The sequence below is a fragment of the Cydia pomonella genome, chromosome 2, assembly GCF_033807575.1.
Source record: "Cydia pomonella isolate Wapato2018A chromosome 2, ilCydPomo1, whole genome shotgun sequence".
Taxonomy (NCBI): Eukaryota; Metazoa; Arthropoda; class Insecta; order Lepidoptera; family Tortricidae; genus Cydia; species Cydia pomonella.
Window position 1 is genome coordinate 5,879,205 of NC_084704.1, and position 16,751 is coordinate 5,895,955.

The following is a 16,751-nucleotide window of genomic DNA, read 5'->3' on the forward strand; positions in this document are numbered from 1 at the left end:
CCCTAATGGTTTGTTGCATATTACATGAAATCCCTATTATAGTGTGAACTATAATGTGATGCCCGAACTGTTTTGGCCTAATGGGTACTGCTCTAATTATTAGTTGTCATCATATTATTTTCCATATATGCAGTAATGAACTCGCAAACGAGGTGCGAATTCTGCCTTAATGGTTGGCGCTTGTAAAATTGTCGGTGGTGGGAGTGTTGGGATTGGGACGGTGAAAATTTAACGATAGGTTAGGTTCGTTAGGTATCTTCAAACGGCTAAAGGCCAAACGGCACAGAATAGGAGCCCCGCGCAAACGGGGCTCCGTCGATATTACTAACTGTACGCAATTTGGGTGATTAGTGATTACTACCAAAACGTATTATAATGGGCTGTGTGCAATTAGGTATAAAGATGGTTAGGACATATGATTTTTAGGATTTTTAATGATTAGACGCAATGATTGTTATGCTATGTAACATTAGGGTATGTAACGATTGTGGTAAGTGTCATTAGGGAAAAATAAATTAGGCCAAAACGAAATCGGTCATTGTGGAATAGGGCAACCACAATTCGTCCATACGAGTGTTAGGGCAAGTGATGGTTATGCCAAATAATGTTAGGCAATGATAATTTAGGCCAAAAAACTTTAGGCATTCCGATATAGATCCAAAATATATATCAATACAAATACTGTATCAAGAAAACTTTACGGTTATATTTATTTTGGTATAATTTAATTGTTACATTTAAGAGTACATTGTATTATGCTGGGTAAAGGCCTGGTTCTCTTTCTGACTTATCCGGTCTTTCGCAGCCTCCCGTCAATCAGCAAGGCGTTTCACTTCGTAACCACTAAGACCAGACCAGTTTGGTTATATCTATGTACTTTAAATTAAGATTCATAAACGAATTCGATCTTCTTCGATCTTCGAATAGCGTCTTGAAACGTAGAGACTATTAAGTTAAAGTTTTTTAGTTAATAGTTATTTGTTTGGGGCAAATTTGTTGTTTAACTCCACGTGCTAATATCTATACCCGAGCGAGCGAAAGATTCCAAAATTGAACGTGCGATTTTGAGCGGAAGTGCAATCTTGGGCGGTGCGCGGGTTTCAAGGCACGAGAGTTAAACAAACTGGTACCGAAACAAAAATTTTGACCACACCAACGCGAGGAAAATACTAACTGTAAAACATCAAACCAATCCAATCCAAATGATATATCACTATATTATCCTTCAAAATCATCATTTAAAATTCAAGTCTATCAGCCAAAATAAGGAAACAACTCAAAATTTACAACAATTTACTTTGACACTCTTGTGGATAAAATGCAACTTTCTCATCAGTTTTTGAACAATCAAGAGAGCACTCAAAATTTACGAACTGGTGTGGTGAAAAATAATATGTTCATTAGGGCCTTAAGGTCTAAATAACTACCTACGTTCCAAAAAGCTACATATATGGGGTCGATCAATTAAAATGAAAGGGAAGCCGAAACACAACCTTCATCTCTGTCGCTCTTATAATAATCGAGTGCAAGGCACTTAGACTGCACTAACAATAAGATAGACGCCTCAGTGCTCGTCACTGTCCCAGTGTATGTGAACTTTAAACTTACGTCACTGGCAATAGAGGAGCGAGCAGGGAGTCACATATTGGGTATTAGCATGTTGAGCACTAGGACGTTTACATTACCCAATAATAACCTTAAAAGTTCGAGTAAATTCTCTACGCAGATGATTATAGCAGACAATCGCGATTAGCTGTACGTGACTAGACGCAGCAAGAGATAACGGGTCGGTCGACAAACTCCTACTAACAAACTAAAAAAGTACACCATTTGTGGCCCCTCAATATTTTTTTTAAACAATAATTAGTGTCAATTTGAATACAGGGGCCCATTTCTCGAACGGTATTAGACTAATATTATTAGTCCACGAACTGGGACCCATTTCTCAAACGATATTAGTCTAATATTCGTGTATTCGGTAACCCATACGACTTGACAGTTCGTGGACTAATAATATTAGTCTATTACCGTTCGAGAAATGGGCCCCTGTAAAGCCGTATGGGTTACCATGGCAACGCACTAATAATATTAGACTAATACCGTTCGAGAAATGGGCCCCAGAATATTTTTTTAAGGAAAAGGGACTAAGTTTAAATAAAACATGGCCATAGTGCATCTCATAACATTAATTAAAATTAGCACAATCAGGGGTAGGATACAGTGCTTCATTATCTCGTTACTTTGACCATTTTATGGTTTTCAGCAGCAGTGCAACTTTACCAAATGGTAATTACTGCAAATAAAAGTCGTTGTTAGAAAACGTCAATATTTGTAACAGCTGAAATATCAGGAAGTCGATTAAAAAAATGTACCTATTAATAATATATGATCATTGTAATAATACCTTCCTCGATATGTTTAATTAAATCTGCCAAAACTCATGCACATTTTATTGTCACGGTTTTCCTGTAAACATCGCAAAGTTAAGAATCAATAGCTAAATTAATAGTTATAATATATGTATAGGTATAATATAGTATAGAATAACGTTGCGTACCAAGGACGTTAATGTTTTTTTCACTGACGTGTTTTTTTCTGAAATATGTTAGACCCATACCTGCTTATTTTGTGGCCTAAGTACTAGCTTCCAAATACCGGACTTATCACAATACCGGTATTATTACCGAACGTGTATTCATCAATACCTAGATTCCGGGATCTCCGTACTGAATATGAATCGCTTGAAAATTTATAAGTAGTTCTATTAAAAACGGGAATTAAGGATGCTCACCAGATATGTCCTAAAAACTTTTAGATCAATTAAATAAACAATTAATGTCGCCATCTGCAATCATTATATTTCACACTTCAGGTTGATTATTATTTTATCTAACTTGTTGACTTCACTAGTCACAGTTTTAGTCCAACTTATTTCAAATTTCCGCCAAAATTGGTTTGCCATACTACAGTTCCTTGCTCGTTTATTTTTTGATAAAAATTTAAGCTCTAATTATATTAATGCCACTATCATCATATTCATCACTCACAAAACTTCGAGATTCATCCACCACCAACCACCAAATATTTGTCTGACGCATAGGCAACGATTTTGTTTCAATAATAAAATGAGGGCTAGATGCCGGTTAGATGCGTCTGACCTATAGTAACTTAGTAAACTTCTTGAAACAGCCGAATATGACCATTCTAATCGGTATAAAGGGTTTATACTGCACATTTTCCTTGTTTTTGAAAATACCGGTATTAAAATCCGTTTAAAAAACGGGATCCCAGTATCGGAAGCCCTACGAACCTGTTGGTATTGTATATAGCTTTAGTGCTTCATCGCCAGATACCTATCTTGCACTCGTTATCGGTAGCAGTTTAAAGGAAGGTTTGAAGAAATTATATTTCAGCACAACATCCACTAAAAGCGATGTAAATTTGTTAAAGCCAGAAGGTAGAATCAAAACTTACTTACTGTGGAGCTTAGTAAATTTGTGTAAGAATGTCCAATATTTATTAACATTTATTCATTTAAAACTACATTATACTTACATAGTTAAATTGACATCAATCGCTTTCAAAGACATAAACTTATAAAAAAGGCGTGCGTGAAATCCCCTATTATTGGCGTTAAGTGCCAATTTCAAATTACTTAAGTTTTTGATTTCGGCCATAAGGTAGCAGGGCGCGTAGCCAACGTGCCAATCGTTAACGCTCCGTAGCGAACGAAACGCAACTGTCACTGTTGCACTAATATGAAACAGTGATAGAGAGAGATGACTACGTTACGGCACGGAACGTTAACGATTGGCACTTTGGCTACGCAACCTGAACCTTTAACGCGCATCGTCCATAGGGACTTCAACCCTTTAGTTTTGCCCTTGCAAACTTGCATAAAAGTTGAAGCGTTACTGGACGCGTAACCGACATGCCAATCGTTAACGCTCCGTAGCGTAGCGTAATCATTAGTTATCTCCCTCTAAACTCTATCACTCTTCCATATTAGTGCAACAGTGACAGTTGCGTTTCGTTCGCTACGGAGCATTAACGTTTGGCACGTAGACTACGCGCCCCTGGTATGAATACACGCTAATAGACTCCGAACATGTATGATAAATTTACACCGATTTAGTAGATTTAAGACATATTCTATAGAACTGTCGAGTATCATACTTGTCGGAACACCAGGGGCCCATTTCTCGAACGGTATTAGTCTAATATTATTAGTCTGTTGCCATGGTAACCCATACGACTTGACAGTTCGTGGACTAATAATATTAGACTGCTTGGCATGAATATTTAGCGTGGCCCAACTCTACCACGCTTTCACTTTTTTCAGCATCACTATGCAACTGATATAAGTATGTAGGTATATCAAATCAATAAGTAGGTACAGTAAGAGTAGGCATTCGATAGTGCTATCATTTGAAAGCGATAAATGTTCTACTGCTTCTGCTTCTTGCTGCTGCTAGTAGCGCCTATTTGTGTATCACAGGCTTTAGATATTGCTTGCTTAAAAAGAAAAAAGGGGACGGAATTTGTTAGTTGGTGAATATTGGTGTGGTGATTAGGGCAAGATGCGGTGGACAGTTCTGTGTCTAGTGACGTATTATCTTGCCAGTCATGCTTATGGTTAGTACATAAATATCCTTGCTTTTGGTTAACTGAATATGTAAATGTTAGAAACGAATTTAACACATATTTCTATTTACAACTAATTATAAAAACAAATTTCGCCGTCGCTCGTTTATACTTATTGTTGGTTTAGGGCCGTGGAATAAAAGATTGTATGCGGATTAGATAATTATAAGTATATTGATTTATCTTTTTGTAAACATTGGGACGCAAGTACATGTCCGTTCAAGTTCAAACAGGATATCTGAGAATTGCCTCAACAGAAACAACATAAAGTAGTGTTGCTACATTTCAATACCTATATGTACTTATATACTCGATGTAAGTAAATTGCGATTTACACTTGGTTATACAGTCAGCATCAAAAGTAGCGGATGAAACAACGCTTCAAAAGTATCTACCATTCAGTACCAGCTTAACAAAAAGTGATAGTTATATATGTAGAACAATTTAGAATGTAAAATATATACTTTTAGACGTGAATTTTAGAGATTTATCTACATTACGATTTTTTCCGGAATATCAGATTCTTTTGGTGCGTTGTTTCATCCGCTACTTTTGATGCTGACTGTACATACAAAGCAACAAATATCAGGCATAATAATTTACTCAACTTAAGGAAAATATGAATAAGAACCATATAATTAAAATCGTTATTATTTATAAAATTGCTCTGTTTCCTTTTAGATACAGATTTAGGTAATTTTATTATTTTCGAATCTATGAATTAATTAATTAGACAACGCACCATTTTTATTAAATTTCTCTCAACAGCTCAACAAACCTTGAAAACCATCAACTTCCTCACCAACATCGGGGCCACCGTCGACATTAATCTCAGTAACTCAGGGACCTCGGGAACATGTCGGCTAAAACAGCCCAATGGTCTAGAGGTCGACTTAGCCTCCCTCAACGTGGTGGGGGTTACAGTTCAGCCAAGCAGCAAATTTGTGTCCTGTCGCGTTACCATCGGGCCAATGACTGCAGCGCTTCTTGGCAGTTGGGAGTTGATTGAGAATTCGGGACTTACTTCTCGCATTCAACCCGCTACCATTGCTTGGGCTGGTAAGTTCCAGATGTTTTATATCCAGTAAATCTTCAAACAGAACTTGCGGAAGCTCAGTAACCCCAACAGTCCAAGTAGTTTACTCTTTAAAAAAAAAACTATCAGCAATTACTCATTCGAATGAGGATTACAATACAGCCGAGTAGTAAGTAGAAGTTGTGAGTTCATAAATATTTTAAAAATACCAAACCAATCCAAAATAAAAACTTCTTTATTTACAATAACAATATACATAATGGATATACACAGATGATTACTATAACTAGCTTATATCTAAAATAGGCCCTTGAAGCATTGTACCAAGGATGCTGGCGGCATTTCCTCGTTGTATAGCAATACTGATACGTTGTGCGAGGAAGCCGCCAGCTCTTCGGTCAAAATTAGCGAAAATCGGAATATTGGAAGATCTCCCGAGACCGCTTCCTCATACAAACTTAGTCCCCATTTCCCTCTCTAGATATTAAGACTATCGCTATGGCCGGCTACACCAGGCTAGTTTTCACGCCAAGATAACTTGCTAGCTTGCAAGTAAGCTAATGATACTGTCCTCGCTTGGACACATTTTAGCGCTGTCTACATAATGCCAGCAATTTTAAGCCAGTCCGTTAGTCATGTCACTGCGCACTAGCCGAACGAATACCAGCTTCGCCACCCACACGAAGCTAGTACACAAACCAGGACAGCGAAATCAGTGGTGGAGGCCCCACTAGCCCAAAAAATAGAACGGCAAGGTCGGCAAGCTCTTAACACTATCCTGGCTTCAGGACTAACTTACTAGCTTGGAAATAAACTAGTTTTTTATACTCAAAGGTAGATGCACTAGATTATTGCTTGCTTACTAGCACTTGCTATCCTGGCTTGAGAAATAAGCCTCGTGTATCCCGGCCACAGTTAGATAAAATTACAGGAAAGTTACAACAAATAACATAATTTATATTTCAGATACCGCAAATCCTTCAGCGACTGCACGACAAAGAGTCTTAAGTGGCGAACAACACTATAAAGTAGACGTTGGTGGTTTAGTCGTCGCAAATCTTCGCCGCGAAACCGGTATCTTCGAAGGCTGCTTCATCACAGCCCCTGATGGCACCACCATGCCTTTGTCAGACACTACTGACTATCCCGGCATTGAGTGGACTTTGAGATCTAATTCCGTGAACATTTGTCATGTGCAGCTGGGGCCTATCGACGCGGACATGGTCGGGACATGGATGATGAGGGGTTGGTTCGTCCATGATGGTCTTTTGATCGAGGCGCAACAACCTGTAGTTGTTCACGAGGAAGGTATGTAGATTCTAGGTACTTTCAAAATGTACTTGATAAGAACGAAAATTTGCTAGGCATAATATATAGACAGTGACAAATCTTCTTATTATCTCAGTTAGCAACTTAGACAGCTAGATAGTGTTACCGGAGACATAGCACTCAAATCTCATTACAAAGCGTTCCTCTGTAACTGAGATTTAAAGAACATTTTTTTCAGATGGGATCGAGCATTTACCCGCGTTGGAGTATCTGACCCACACTGGCAAAAGTTACGACATCAGCTTAAATCGAACAGTCAACCTCGCCACTTGCATTTTAATCGATCCTACTGGCACAGAACACACCCTTAGTACAGCCTCCAGCATCCCAGGAGTCACGGTCTACAGCGCCGACCAATACGTCATTTGCCGCGTGCGTATAGGGCCCATGGAACAGAGTTTGCTAGGGGAATGGACGTTGGTTCAGCAGAACACTGACAACACGCAGCGTAGGCAACATGTAATTTTTCAATGGGCAAGTAAGTACTCGCAGAACCAAATAGTAATATAAAAGTCGAACTACTAAACTATCGTAATTAACTTTCACTCATTTAGTTCAATTACAACTTTGTAGGTGACGTGTGTCATTAACGCATTTTTTATCTTCCAGATCCTTCCAACCCAGATGAAGAATCTTGGTTTGTAGCACACGATGTTCCAAGGCAAATTTTTGCAACCACTGGATCCACTACAGAAATATTTATTGGTAGAAACGAAGGCTTCTTTGAGTTTTGCTACATCACCACTCCTGCCGGAGTACATTTGCCTATGTACGGAAGGAATTATCCGGGAATACAGCACGTATTATCCAATAGAGTATCATCGTGCGTTGTTGAACTAGGCCCTTTAAATACAGAAATGTGGGGTGACTGGACGTTACACGCAAGACATGATGTCGACGGAAGACCCATTGAATTGGCGCAAGTTTTTCATGTTACCCAGGACAGTAAGTACTTAGTATTAAAACAGGGATTCATCAACTCTTAAGGATAAGTCTGACATATTTAAAAAACAAAAATCTTTTAATTTACAGCCGGCGTCAGAACACTGCCACGTATGCGGCAATGGACAAACATAGGCGCCACAGTCGATATTAATTTGAACCAAACTGGAGTGTCATCGACTTGCCGGCTCCAGGCCCCAAGTGGAATTGAGTATGTTATAACGCCCGGGGCGACACCTATAGCCGGTGTCACCGTACACAGCAGCTCTAATTACGTGTCCTGCCGAGTCACCATCGGACCAATGGCTGAGAATTTGTTAGGCCAGTGGGTACTCGCTGAGCAAAGCACCGGGTTGCAGCGTAGACAACCTGTCATCATTCAATGGGCCCGTAAGTTAATTTACCTAGGTATATTGTAACTTATGTAATTTACTGCATTTCCTGTACACACATAAAACATAATAACGATTTTGTTTTATTTCTTTTAGACCCAGCACATCCCGAGAGGGATGCAAGACAACTGATTATTGCCCCCGAGTTAACATTACCTACTGACCTTGAAGGTATAGTAGAAGTGGCGGTCGGGCGAGAGATGGGTACCTTTGAAGGTTGTTTCCTGACCATCCCAGACGGGACCGTGATCCCGGTGATGTACAACACCTTCTACCCTGGGATAAGGCTTGGCCAACCTAATAGAATGATAAGCTGTCCCATTGAGATTGGGCCTGTGACTGCTGACATGGTTGGTCGCTACACGTTGTCTGGAATGGGTATCCATGTCGGATTTAGAACGGAGACGCAACAGAGCTTTACTATCATCGAAGATGGTAAGTAAAATTTATCGGACAGTTCAAATGGCTCATTACATTACCTACTACCGACACCGGAGTGACATTTTTTGTCAATTACAGATGGAATTACGAACCTGCCATCTCTTCAAGTACGGACGCATACAGGAGACAATGTAGATATTAATCTAGAACAAACTGGCAGTATCGGTATCGGTACTTGCATGCTCAGGAACCCAGCCGGACAGATCTTCGTGCTAGACTCCACGTTCAACAGCCCTGGAATCACAGTGCACAGTAGCAGCAAGTTTGTGGCCTGTAGAGTAACCATCGGGCCAATGAGTGACGACCTGTTGGGCGATTGGACTTTGATGCACCAAGTCTCTGGGCAAAGAGAGAGACGTGTTCATGCTAGTATATTTTGGGCAAGTAAGTAACAACATATTCGTATTTATTATTTGGCCAAACTAAATCTGATAAGTATCGACATCTTAGAGTCAATATCTTTGAAGCGTTTTCATAAATATTACACTGTTTGATATATACCTATACATAAATAAATATATTTAGTTTTGATAATACTGTTGCAGGCATTAAGATATTGTCAACTAGTATCAACATTTACACGGAAGCGCATAAAGTCTGATTCTCTTCACAGATCCAATGGACCCATCATGGTCGTATCAGGTTATAACAGCACCAGAACAAAATGTGATCGGGGCATTCGGTGACATCATTACAGTCACCGTACCTTGGCATCCAGGTATGCCAATAAGCTGCGTCATCATAGCTCCTGATGGAACTGTTATGCCTCACTCCGAAGGCCACAACTACCCTGGAGTCGGCTGGGCTAGAGCCAACAGTGTTGCTTCTTGTACCGCTCTACTCGGTCCACTCGATGACAGTATGCTTGGCAAATGGACCTTGGCGGCGAGATTCGATGATGATGGATCACTTTTGGAGTCACAGCAGTCTATAACATTGGGACGTAACAGTAAGTCGTGAAATAATACAGTTAAACAATGTGAATAATACAGTTGCTATTGAGTTACAAAGCTACGGGACTAAACACAATATTTTATGTTTCAGCTGGAAATGAACTGGAGCTACCAGCGCTCGAGTATTTGACCAATGTTGATGCGCTAGTTGATCTAAGTCTTAATAATATGAACAGTCCTGTCCAAAGCTGCGCTCTGTTGACGCCTGATGGGGAATATCACGAGCTTGCTGCAAATTCAAATATAGCTGGAGTTACAGTTCACGGGCCGAATAAATTTGTATCCTGCAGAGTAACCATCGGACCTATGACTGAGCAACTTTTGGGCACATGGACGCTCGTCGAGAATGGTGCGGATGGTGGACACAGAAGGCAAGCTGCTTTGTTTTCATGGGCAAGTAAGTGTCGACAAGTGATTAGGGTAACATCACCAGTGGCCAGCCAGGGACCAGTAGTCAGCCTTTTAAGTCGTTTATTGGTCATAAATATCTGGTATATTCGATTAAACAAATCGCGAGTAGTCAAATAGGAGCTCTGATTCCTTATTCGTTAATACGTAACGCGGCAGGTGCGGTGAGGTATCGGGGAGAAGAAATATACTCGTTCATAAAGGTGATGTTTGTTGACGAGAGCTAGAATGTCATGTCCGCCATATTTTTTACTGCACGTGGTGTTCTTTTAACGCGTGAGAAAAAATATGTTTTAATATAAAAAGTTACTGTTTTTTGTTAATGATGGGTTTATTGGTTAGTTTATCTATTAAATTGCGTTATATTTAAATAGAAATATCAATATTTAACTTATAAATTGAGGAGGTTGACCACTGGATACCACTTTTTTACAAAAAATCCAGTGCTCAGCCTCCCACGGCTGACCTTTGGGTTATTAGTTATTTCTTTTATTTTCGATCCAATACGACCGTTAGGACCGTTACATTTACATTTTCAAATTTAGTTAGGCATGTCTCAGTCAATTTAAAGTAAAACCCAGTAGTCAGCCGCATTTGAAATAACGTTTTAATGCGGCTGACCACTGGGTTTCACGGATCCAGTACTCAGCCATTATCTTCCTTGGTACGTCGCTGCCAAATATTATGAACTTTAACTCATTTAAATAAGGTTCAAAAGTGTATACATACTTTTGTTGAGAAATATTCCAATATCTAACGGGCCCCTGCACGGGTTTCACCAGCATTTAAACCGTTTTTAAAAATAATGAATTCTATTAAATAAACAGATTCATTAATAAAAAATAAGAAGATAAATACAGTGTTTATTAGTTTGCAAGAATAATTTTAAGCACCTATGGCCTACAAATTTCGTGGCATGAGAATTGTACTTATAAGAGTATAGGTACCTACCTATACTCTAGCTTCCTACCTAGGAATGATAAATATTATAATATCGTTAACTTTAATACAAATAATAGTGTTTTTTATTTCATTGTTATTAATATAAAGGCTGAGTACTGGGTACACAAAGGCTGCTTACTGGATTTTAGAGGCTGACTACTGGAGAAAAGTGCCATTTTTTGTTTAATCTTAATTATAGATATTATAAAGAGGATTGTTATTTTTTGACATACTTTGTTTTAAAACTATAATAAACAATTGATCTAACCATGTTATGCGTTTATTTATCCGACTAATCCTGTAGAAACGTCGAGAGTACAAACTTTAAAAATGCGTTATAAGGCTGACTACTTAATAAAGTTGATTATATACTGAAGCTATTTACTTCAAACCGAACCACAACTTATTGGGTATATTATTCTTTTTACCTTAATTTCAGATCCTTCAAATCCCAATGCTGTGCCAAGATTAATGATTGCATCCCAATATGAACTAAGAGCAGATACTGGTGAAATTCGTAATATGTTCGTTTCTAGAGAAGATGGGTTCTTTGAGGGTTGTTTCATCACCACCCCCGATGGCACTGTCTTACCGCTGTTCCCTCATATGGAGTACCCTGGCATCGCCCACGCCGGTGTTAACAGGATTACAGCTTGCTTCGTCAACTTGGGACCCATGGACGGCGATATGGTCGGGACATGGACCATAGCCGCAAGGTTCAACAATGCCGGAAGCAGAGTTGAGTCGCAGTTACCTATTAACATTGTTCTAGTCGGTGAGTGAAATGAGGATTACTTATTTAAATTCAAAGTTTGATTCAAAGTAAATTAAAATTACTCGATAATAAGTAATTGTGTTTGGTTGGAGGTATCCAAAAAACTAGCTATTAAATTATATCAAGTCAGTAGGTTACATAGGGCGAAAGAAATAGCCAATCAATGAAATATATACTACTTATGCTTATCCTATACTCAAGCTATGTATTTCCAGAAAAAGTTTGGAAGAGTCAGAACTCGAACTGCAAAGGAACCCGCAAAAATGGTGTGATTATAACCTTCTTATTTTTTCTAACAGATGGCACGCATATATATCTACCTATCCACGAATTGACGTACTTTGGTGGTTACGTCGACTTAAACTTGAATCAAACTGGCACAACCGGAGGTTGCAGTTTGACTACTCCTGACGGCCAAGAGCACATCTTAGGCACGACATCGAGTATACCAGGTGTTGCTATACATGCAGCAAGTAAATTCGTCGCATGTAGAGTTGTTATTGGACCAATGACCGAATCTCTTTTAGGTGATTGGGTTATTACGCATTTGGGATCGGATAACACTGAAAGACATCAATCTATGACGATTGCTTGGGAAAGTAAGTTTCTGAACTGAACTACTAATTCGATGCAAATAATCTTAAAATGAATAAATCTGCTAAGATTTGGGATCTAAATTCGAAATTAAGAAAATGAAAGTTGGCTTTGTTTTATATATCCCCGTTTATCACTATTTTCAATTCAGACCCTGCAGATCCGTCGGCACAACGGCAAGTAACAACACAAGCGCAACAATCATATAGCGTTCGACCCAGCACCATCATATCAACTTCAATCGCACGTGAAGATGGCCTGCCCGAGGGCTGTTTCCTTACCACTCCGGATGGCACAGTCCTGCCCGTTCTGAGGTCAAATGCCTACCCTGGAACTATCTGGGCAGGTACCAACAGATTTACTGCCTGTTTCGTCCAAATAGGACCGGTTGATCCCGAGGAGGAAGGCATCTGGATTCTAACCGCTAAATCTAACAATTATGGAGTCCGCACGGAATTACGGATACCTATCCAAGTAACACTTATACGTAAGTGACACCTATGTCTTTTGGTTTATTATCAAACTGTCAAAAAAAAACTTATTTGATTTCGTAGCCACATTAAATTTTATTACGAGTCAGATAGCTATTATTTATGTTTTAAAATCAACCGAGGGATTGTCTTTATTAATTCAATTTCAAAACATAATATTTTAGATGACCAGAACGTTCTTACGGATAATCTCCCAAGACGTGAAGTCTTCACTAACACCGGAGGATTCATAGACATTGCTCTCAACGAAACTGGAATGGATGGCTCCTGTAGCCTGAGGAATCCCGCAGGTCAAACCTTCCTCCTCCAGAACACCGTGATGGTATCGGGAGTTGAAGTGCGTGAAAGCAATCAATTTGTTTCTTGCAACGTTAGAATCGGACCGATGTCCCAAGAGCTGCTGGGCACTTGGACTCTTATTCAACAGGACTCCTTGACGACGGAAAGAACCCAACCGGTTCAAATATCTTGGGCCCGTAAGTATTGAAGCTTCACAGTAAGTATTTGAAGTTGATCATATGGAATACGACTTTTAAAATGCGGTCTTTGCTTTTGCAGATCCAGCAAGTCCACAAGATCCGCCGACGTTAATAAGGCAAGCTGTAGAAGAGATCGTCGTGGAAGAAAACGACGTTTTCACCTTAGCCGCGCCTAGAAACTTCAACGACAGCTTTTCTGAGGGCTGCTTTATCATCACTCCTGACTCCACAACTCTGCCAATCTTCGGCAACAACAGATACCCTGGCATTCAGAACGCTGGTGCAAACCGTCACACTATATGTTTTGTGGACGTTGGTCCTATTACTGCTGAAATGGCGGGGCCTTGGACACTCTTTTCGGTTGTCAATAGAGCTGGGGAGAGAATAATTTCAGAGACACCTACCCATATAACTATTAGTGGTAAGTTTTCACTGGCTCTTAATTTTGATTTTAGATAACTTTATTGGATCTACATGATTGTGTAAAAAATTACAAATAACTCTGTTTGGATGTCTACCGTTTCCAATTCTCCCTCAATAGCTCAAAGGTTAACTAGAAGAGATCCCTGAAAGGGATAAGTTCGCCTGTGTACTAATGACGTGTGTTTTTTCCGTGTTATATCTCTCTCTTTTGTACAATAAAATGTTTTACTACTACTACTCATCTGTATTAATGTTGTATTCGTGTACTTACTCATTTTGATGCAGATAGTTAATAACTGAAATTGCTTAAGTAACTGACCTATAAGCATGTTTTGACCTGACAAACTACCGCTTTTTAATTTTAGACGGAGTCATAAGATTGCCAACTCTTCAACACGTCGCTCATGAAGGTCACTTTATCGACCTGGCGTTGAATCAAACTGGGCAGACAGGGAACTGTCTCCTCAGGGTCCCATCTGGTCACGAGTACACCTTGACTACAGCAGGAAGCCTGGATGGCATCACAGCACACGAACAGAGTAAATTCGTGTCCTGCCGGGTGGTGATAGGGCCGATTACTGAGACGCTAATCGGAGATTGGGTTTTGATACAACAGTTCACCGATCCCCATTTGAGGGAACAGCCAGCTACGATTTCTTGGGCCAGTAAGTTAAACATTGTCTTTGTGTTTAAGTTTTTAATTATTTATATCAAAACTAACTAACAAAACAATGTCTTCCAGATCCCGATAACATCACGGCGGAAGTGTGGGATTACAGGACAGAACTCGACAGAGACATTTACGGAGACTACGGAGCCTCTGTCGAAATCTCCATCCCAAGGCAGAATCTTAATTATCTTTTCGAAGGCTGCTTCATCACGACGCCTGACGGAACTACCCTTCCTATTTTCCCCAACCATGCGTAAGTTTTACACAGTTGCACCTAATTTAATTTGTGATACCTATAATATAATATTTGTAAATACAAAAAAAGTGTTTGTTTTTAGTTTTTACATTCTAGAAGCACATGTAAAGATTATGATTAATGATGTATTTTCACCAGAGCATCACAATTTGCGTATGCTATAATTTACTTGAAACTGTGATGGCTCGCTGTGTCATAAACGCGCAAGTTTATTGCCATTCATATGCCTATCTACTAAGCTGTTTCCTTCGCCGCATTCAATGAGTATTTGATCCAGGTACCCCGGAATTGCGCACTTAGGAATTAACCGAGTGACAGCTTGCTTTGTGGAGCTCGGGCCTATAGACAGCGACATGGCAGGGACCTGGGTCCTGGCAGCCAGGTTTAATGACAACGGAGTTCGCCACGAGGACCGCCAGCCATTCATCCTTGCTATTGGACGTGAGTAGCTTCCCCCAAAAACCTTGGTTTTATTCCGTTGATTCCTATTGTTTGCTAGTACGGGACTACTATGTTTGAGCTACATTCCAAAAAGCTACTATGAAACTATAGATGCACTTATTGATGATTCATGTAAGCTAGTACCTAATAATCTTAGCATCTCATAGTCTGAACCACGTCTGTACTCTGACCTAAGATCATTTGTTAGTATTTTCTTAATCCCAAGTTTCTTAATTAAATGAGGGAGTTTTAGCAAGTAGGTATGTCTACAATATCTCATTAACAAACATTTACATATCTATCGTGAAAGGGGGTAACTCATATCCGAATCACGGACATATATTCTTTATAAACTAGAATCCTCATGTACTTTTTTCTGCAGCTCCTCCAGCCACTTTCAACGCGACAGCCCTTATCGTCAGCCTGACGGTGATCTTCGGGCTCGTTCTCATCGTGGTGGGAGTCTTAAGCTACAAGCCAGCGAGGGACTGGAGCTCGGATAGGTGGAACCAATCGCGGTCCTGGAGTACGCAGAGGTGGAACCGACTTCGGTCTAGTATGCGCAGTGTTTCTAGTAGGAGTCCTGTCGTTGATCATGAGTTAGGGTCGAGGAGCTAGTTGTATTTATTTATAATTTTGTTGTTATAAAATTGAACATAGAATTCACGAAGGTTAGTTTCATCGTTCTGGTTTTTCAATTTCTCAAGCTAAAAGGAGCCCTTGTATCCCCTCGTATGTGTAAGCACTGATCAGTGCGAACGAATTTAAATTATATTGTATTAAGCAATGAATTCACTGATCAGTGCTTACACATATGAAGGGGTATAGGTACAAAATCTACTCATAATTATATTAAACCTATATTCATCCAATATTGATGTCCTTCGTGCTTCTCGATATTTTAATACTTAGGTACTTATAATTTGTTATTGTAAGAACTGCTTTTTATTTACATTCGTACTTTATATAGGTACTCGGTACTCTACAAGTTAATGGTGTTCCAAAATGATGACAATAAATAGTTAAATATGATATGAATAGGGTATTCGCGTGCCATCGCGAATTAGTTTTTATAAAAGTAAATAGATAATGTAATATATGGAACTGTGATATACTACTGAGTGATAGATGACAGACATAAAATAAGGAAGGTACTCATCGTACTTATTATATTATATGTATTGTATTAATGTTGAATAATTAAGTTGATGGACTTATGGTTGCACGTTATAATCTACTAGATGTAGGTATCATGTTTATACCTACATATTCGTGATAAAGAACCGTATATACTTAGCTGTAATTAAAATAATTAATACCCGATTGATTTGTTATCATTTTATCACTGAAGAAATGGAGGTTTCTCACGTATCCTTTATCTCCTAAATCTATTTTACCTTAATGATAAGCTCGGGGTTATAAATATTCAATAAAAACAACTTCAGGTGACACCCGGATGACAACTCTGGATAGGTGGGCTCGGGAGTTGTTCCGAACCGAACCCTCCTACAGCACCAGATCGGATAGAGCCCAGC

General features: G+C 39.3%; 1 protein-coding gene across 1 annotated transcript; it reads left to right on the forward strand.

The window, feature by feature from the left end:
• Positions 1-4,428: 4,428 nt before the first annotated feature.
• On the forward strand, positions 4,429-15,899 carry LOC133532279 (uncharacterized). The gene is made up of 19 exons (XM_061870880.1): positions 4,429-4,635; positions 5,413-5,703; positions 6,647-6,988; positions 7,188-7,487; positions 7,619-7,954; positions 8,042-8,341; positions 8,440-8,778; positions 8,863-9,168; positions 9,398-9,733; positions 9,829-10,134; positions 11,527-11,862; positions 12,162-12,461; positions 12,608-12,943; positions 13,112-13,423; positions 13,506-13,847; positions 14,215-14,514; positions 14,592-14,772; positions 15,053-15,216; positions 15,599-15,899. The coding sequence occupies exons 1-19, from the start codon at positions 4,581-4,583 to the stop codon at positions 15,832-15,834; spliced, it is 5,418 nt and encodes a 1,805-aa protein (XP_061726864.1). The 5' UTR covers positions 4,429-4,580; the 3' UTR covers positions 15,835-15,899.
• The last annotated feature ends 852 nt before the right edge of the window (positions 15,900-16,751 follow it).

Excerpts from the sequence above, each read along its gene's own strand:
- LOC133532279 (XM_061870880.1), top strand. The coding sequence starts at position 4,581 with ATGCGGTGGACAGTTCTGTGTCTAGTGACGTATTATCTTGCCAGTCAT. Across the intron at positions 4,636-5,412 it reads TCTTGCCAGTCATGCTTATG|CTCAACAAACCTTGAAAACC; the intron begins GTTAGTACATAA and ends TTCTCTCAACAG. Across the intron at positions 14,773-15,052 it reads CCTATTTTCCCCAACCATGC|GTACCCCGGAATTGCGCACT; the intron begins GTAAGTTTTACA and ends TATTTGATCCAG.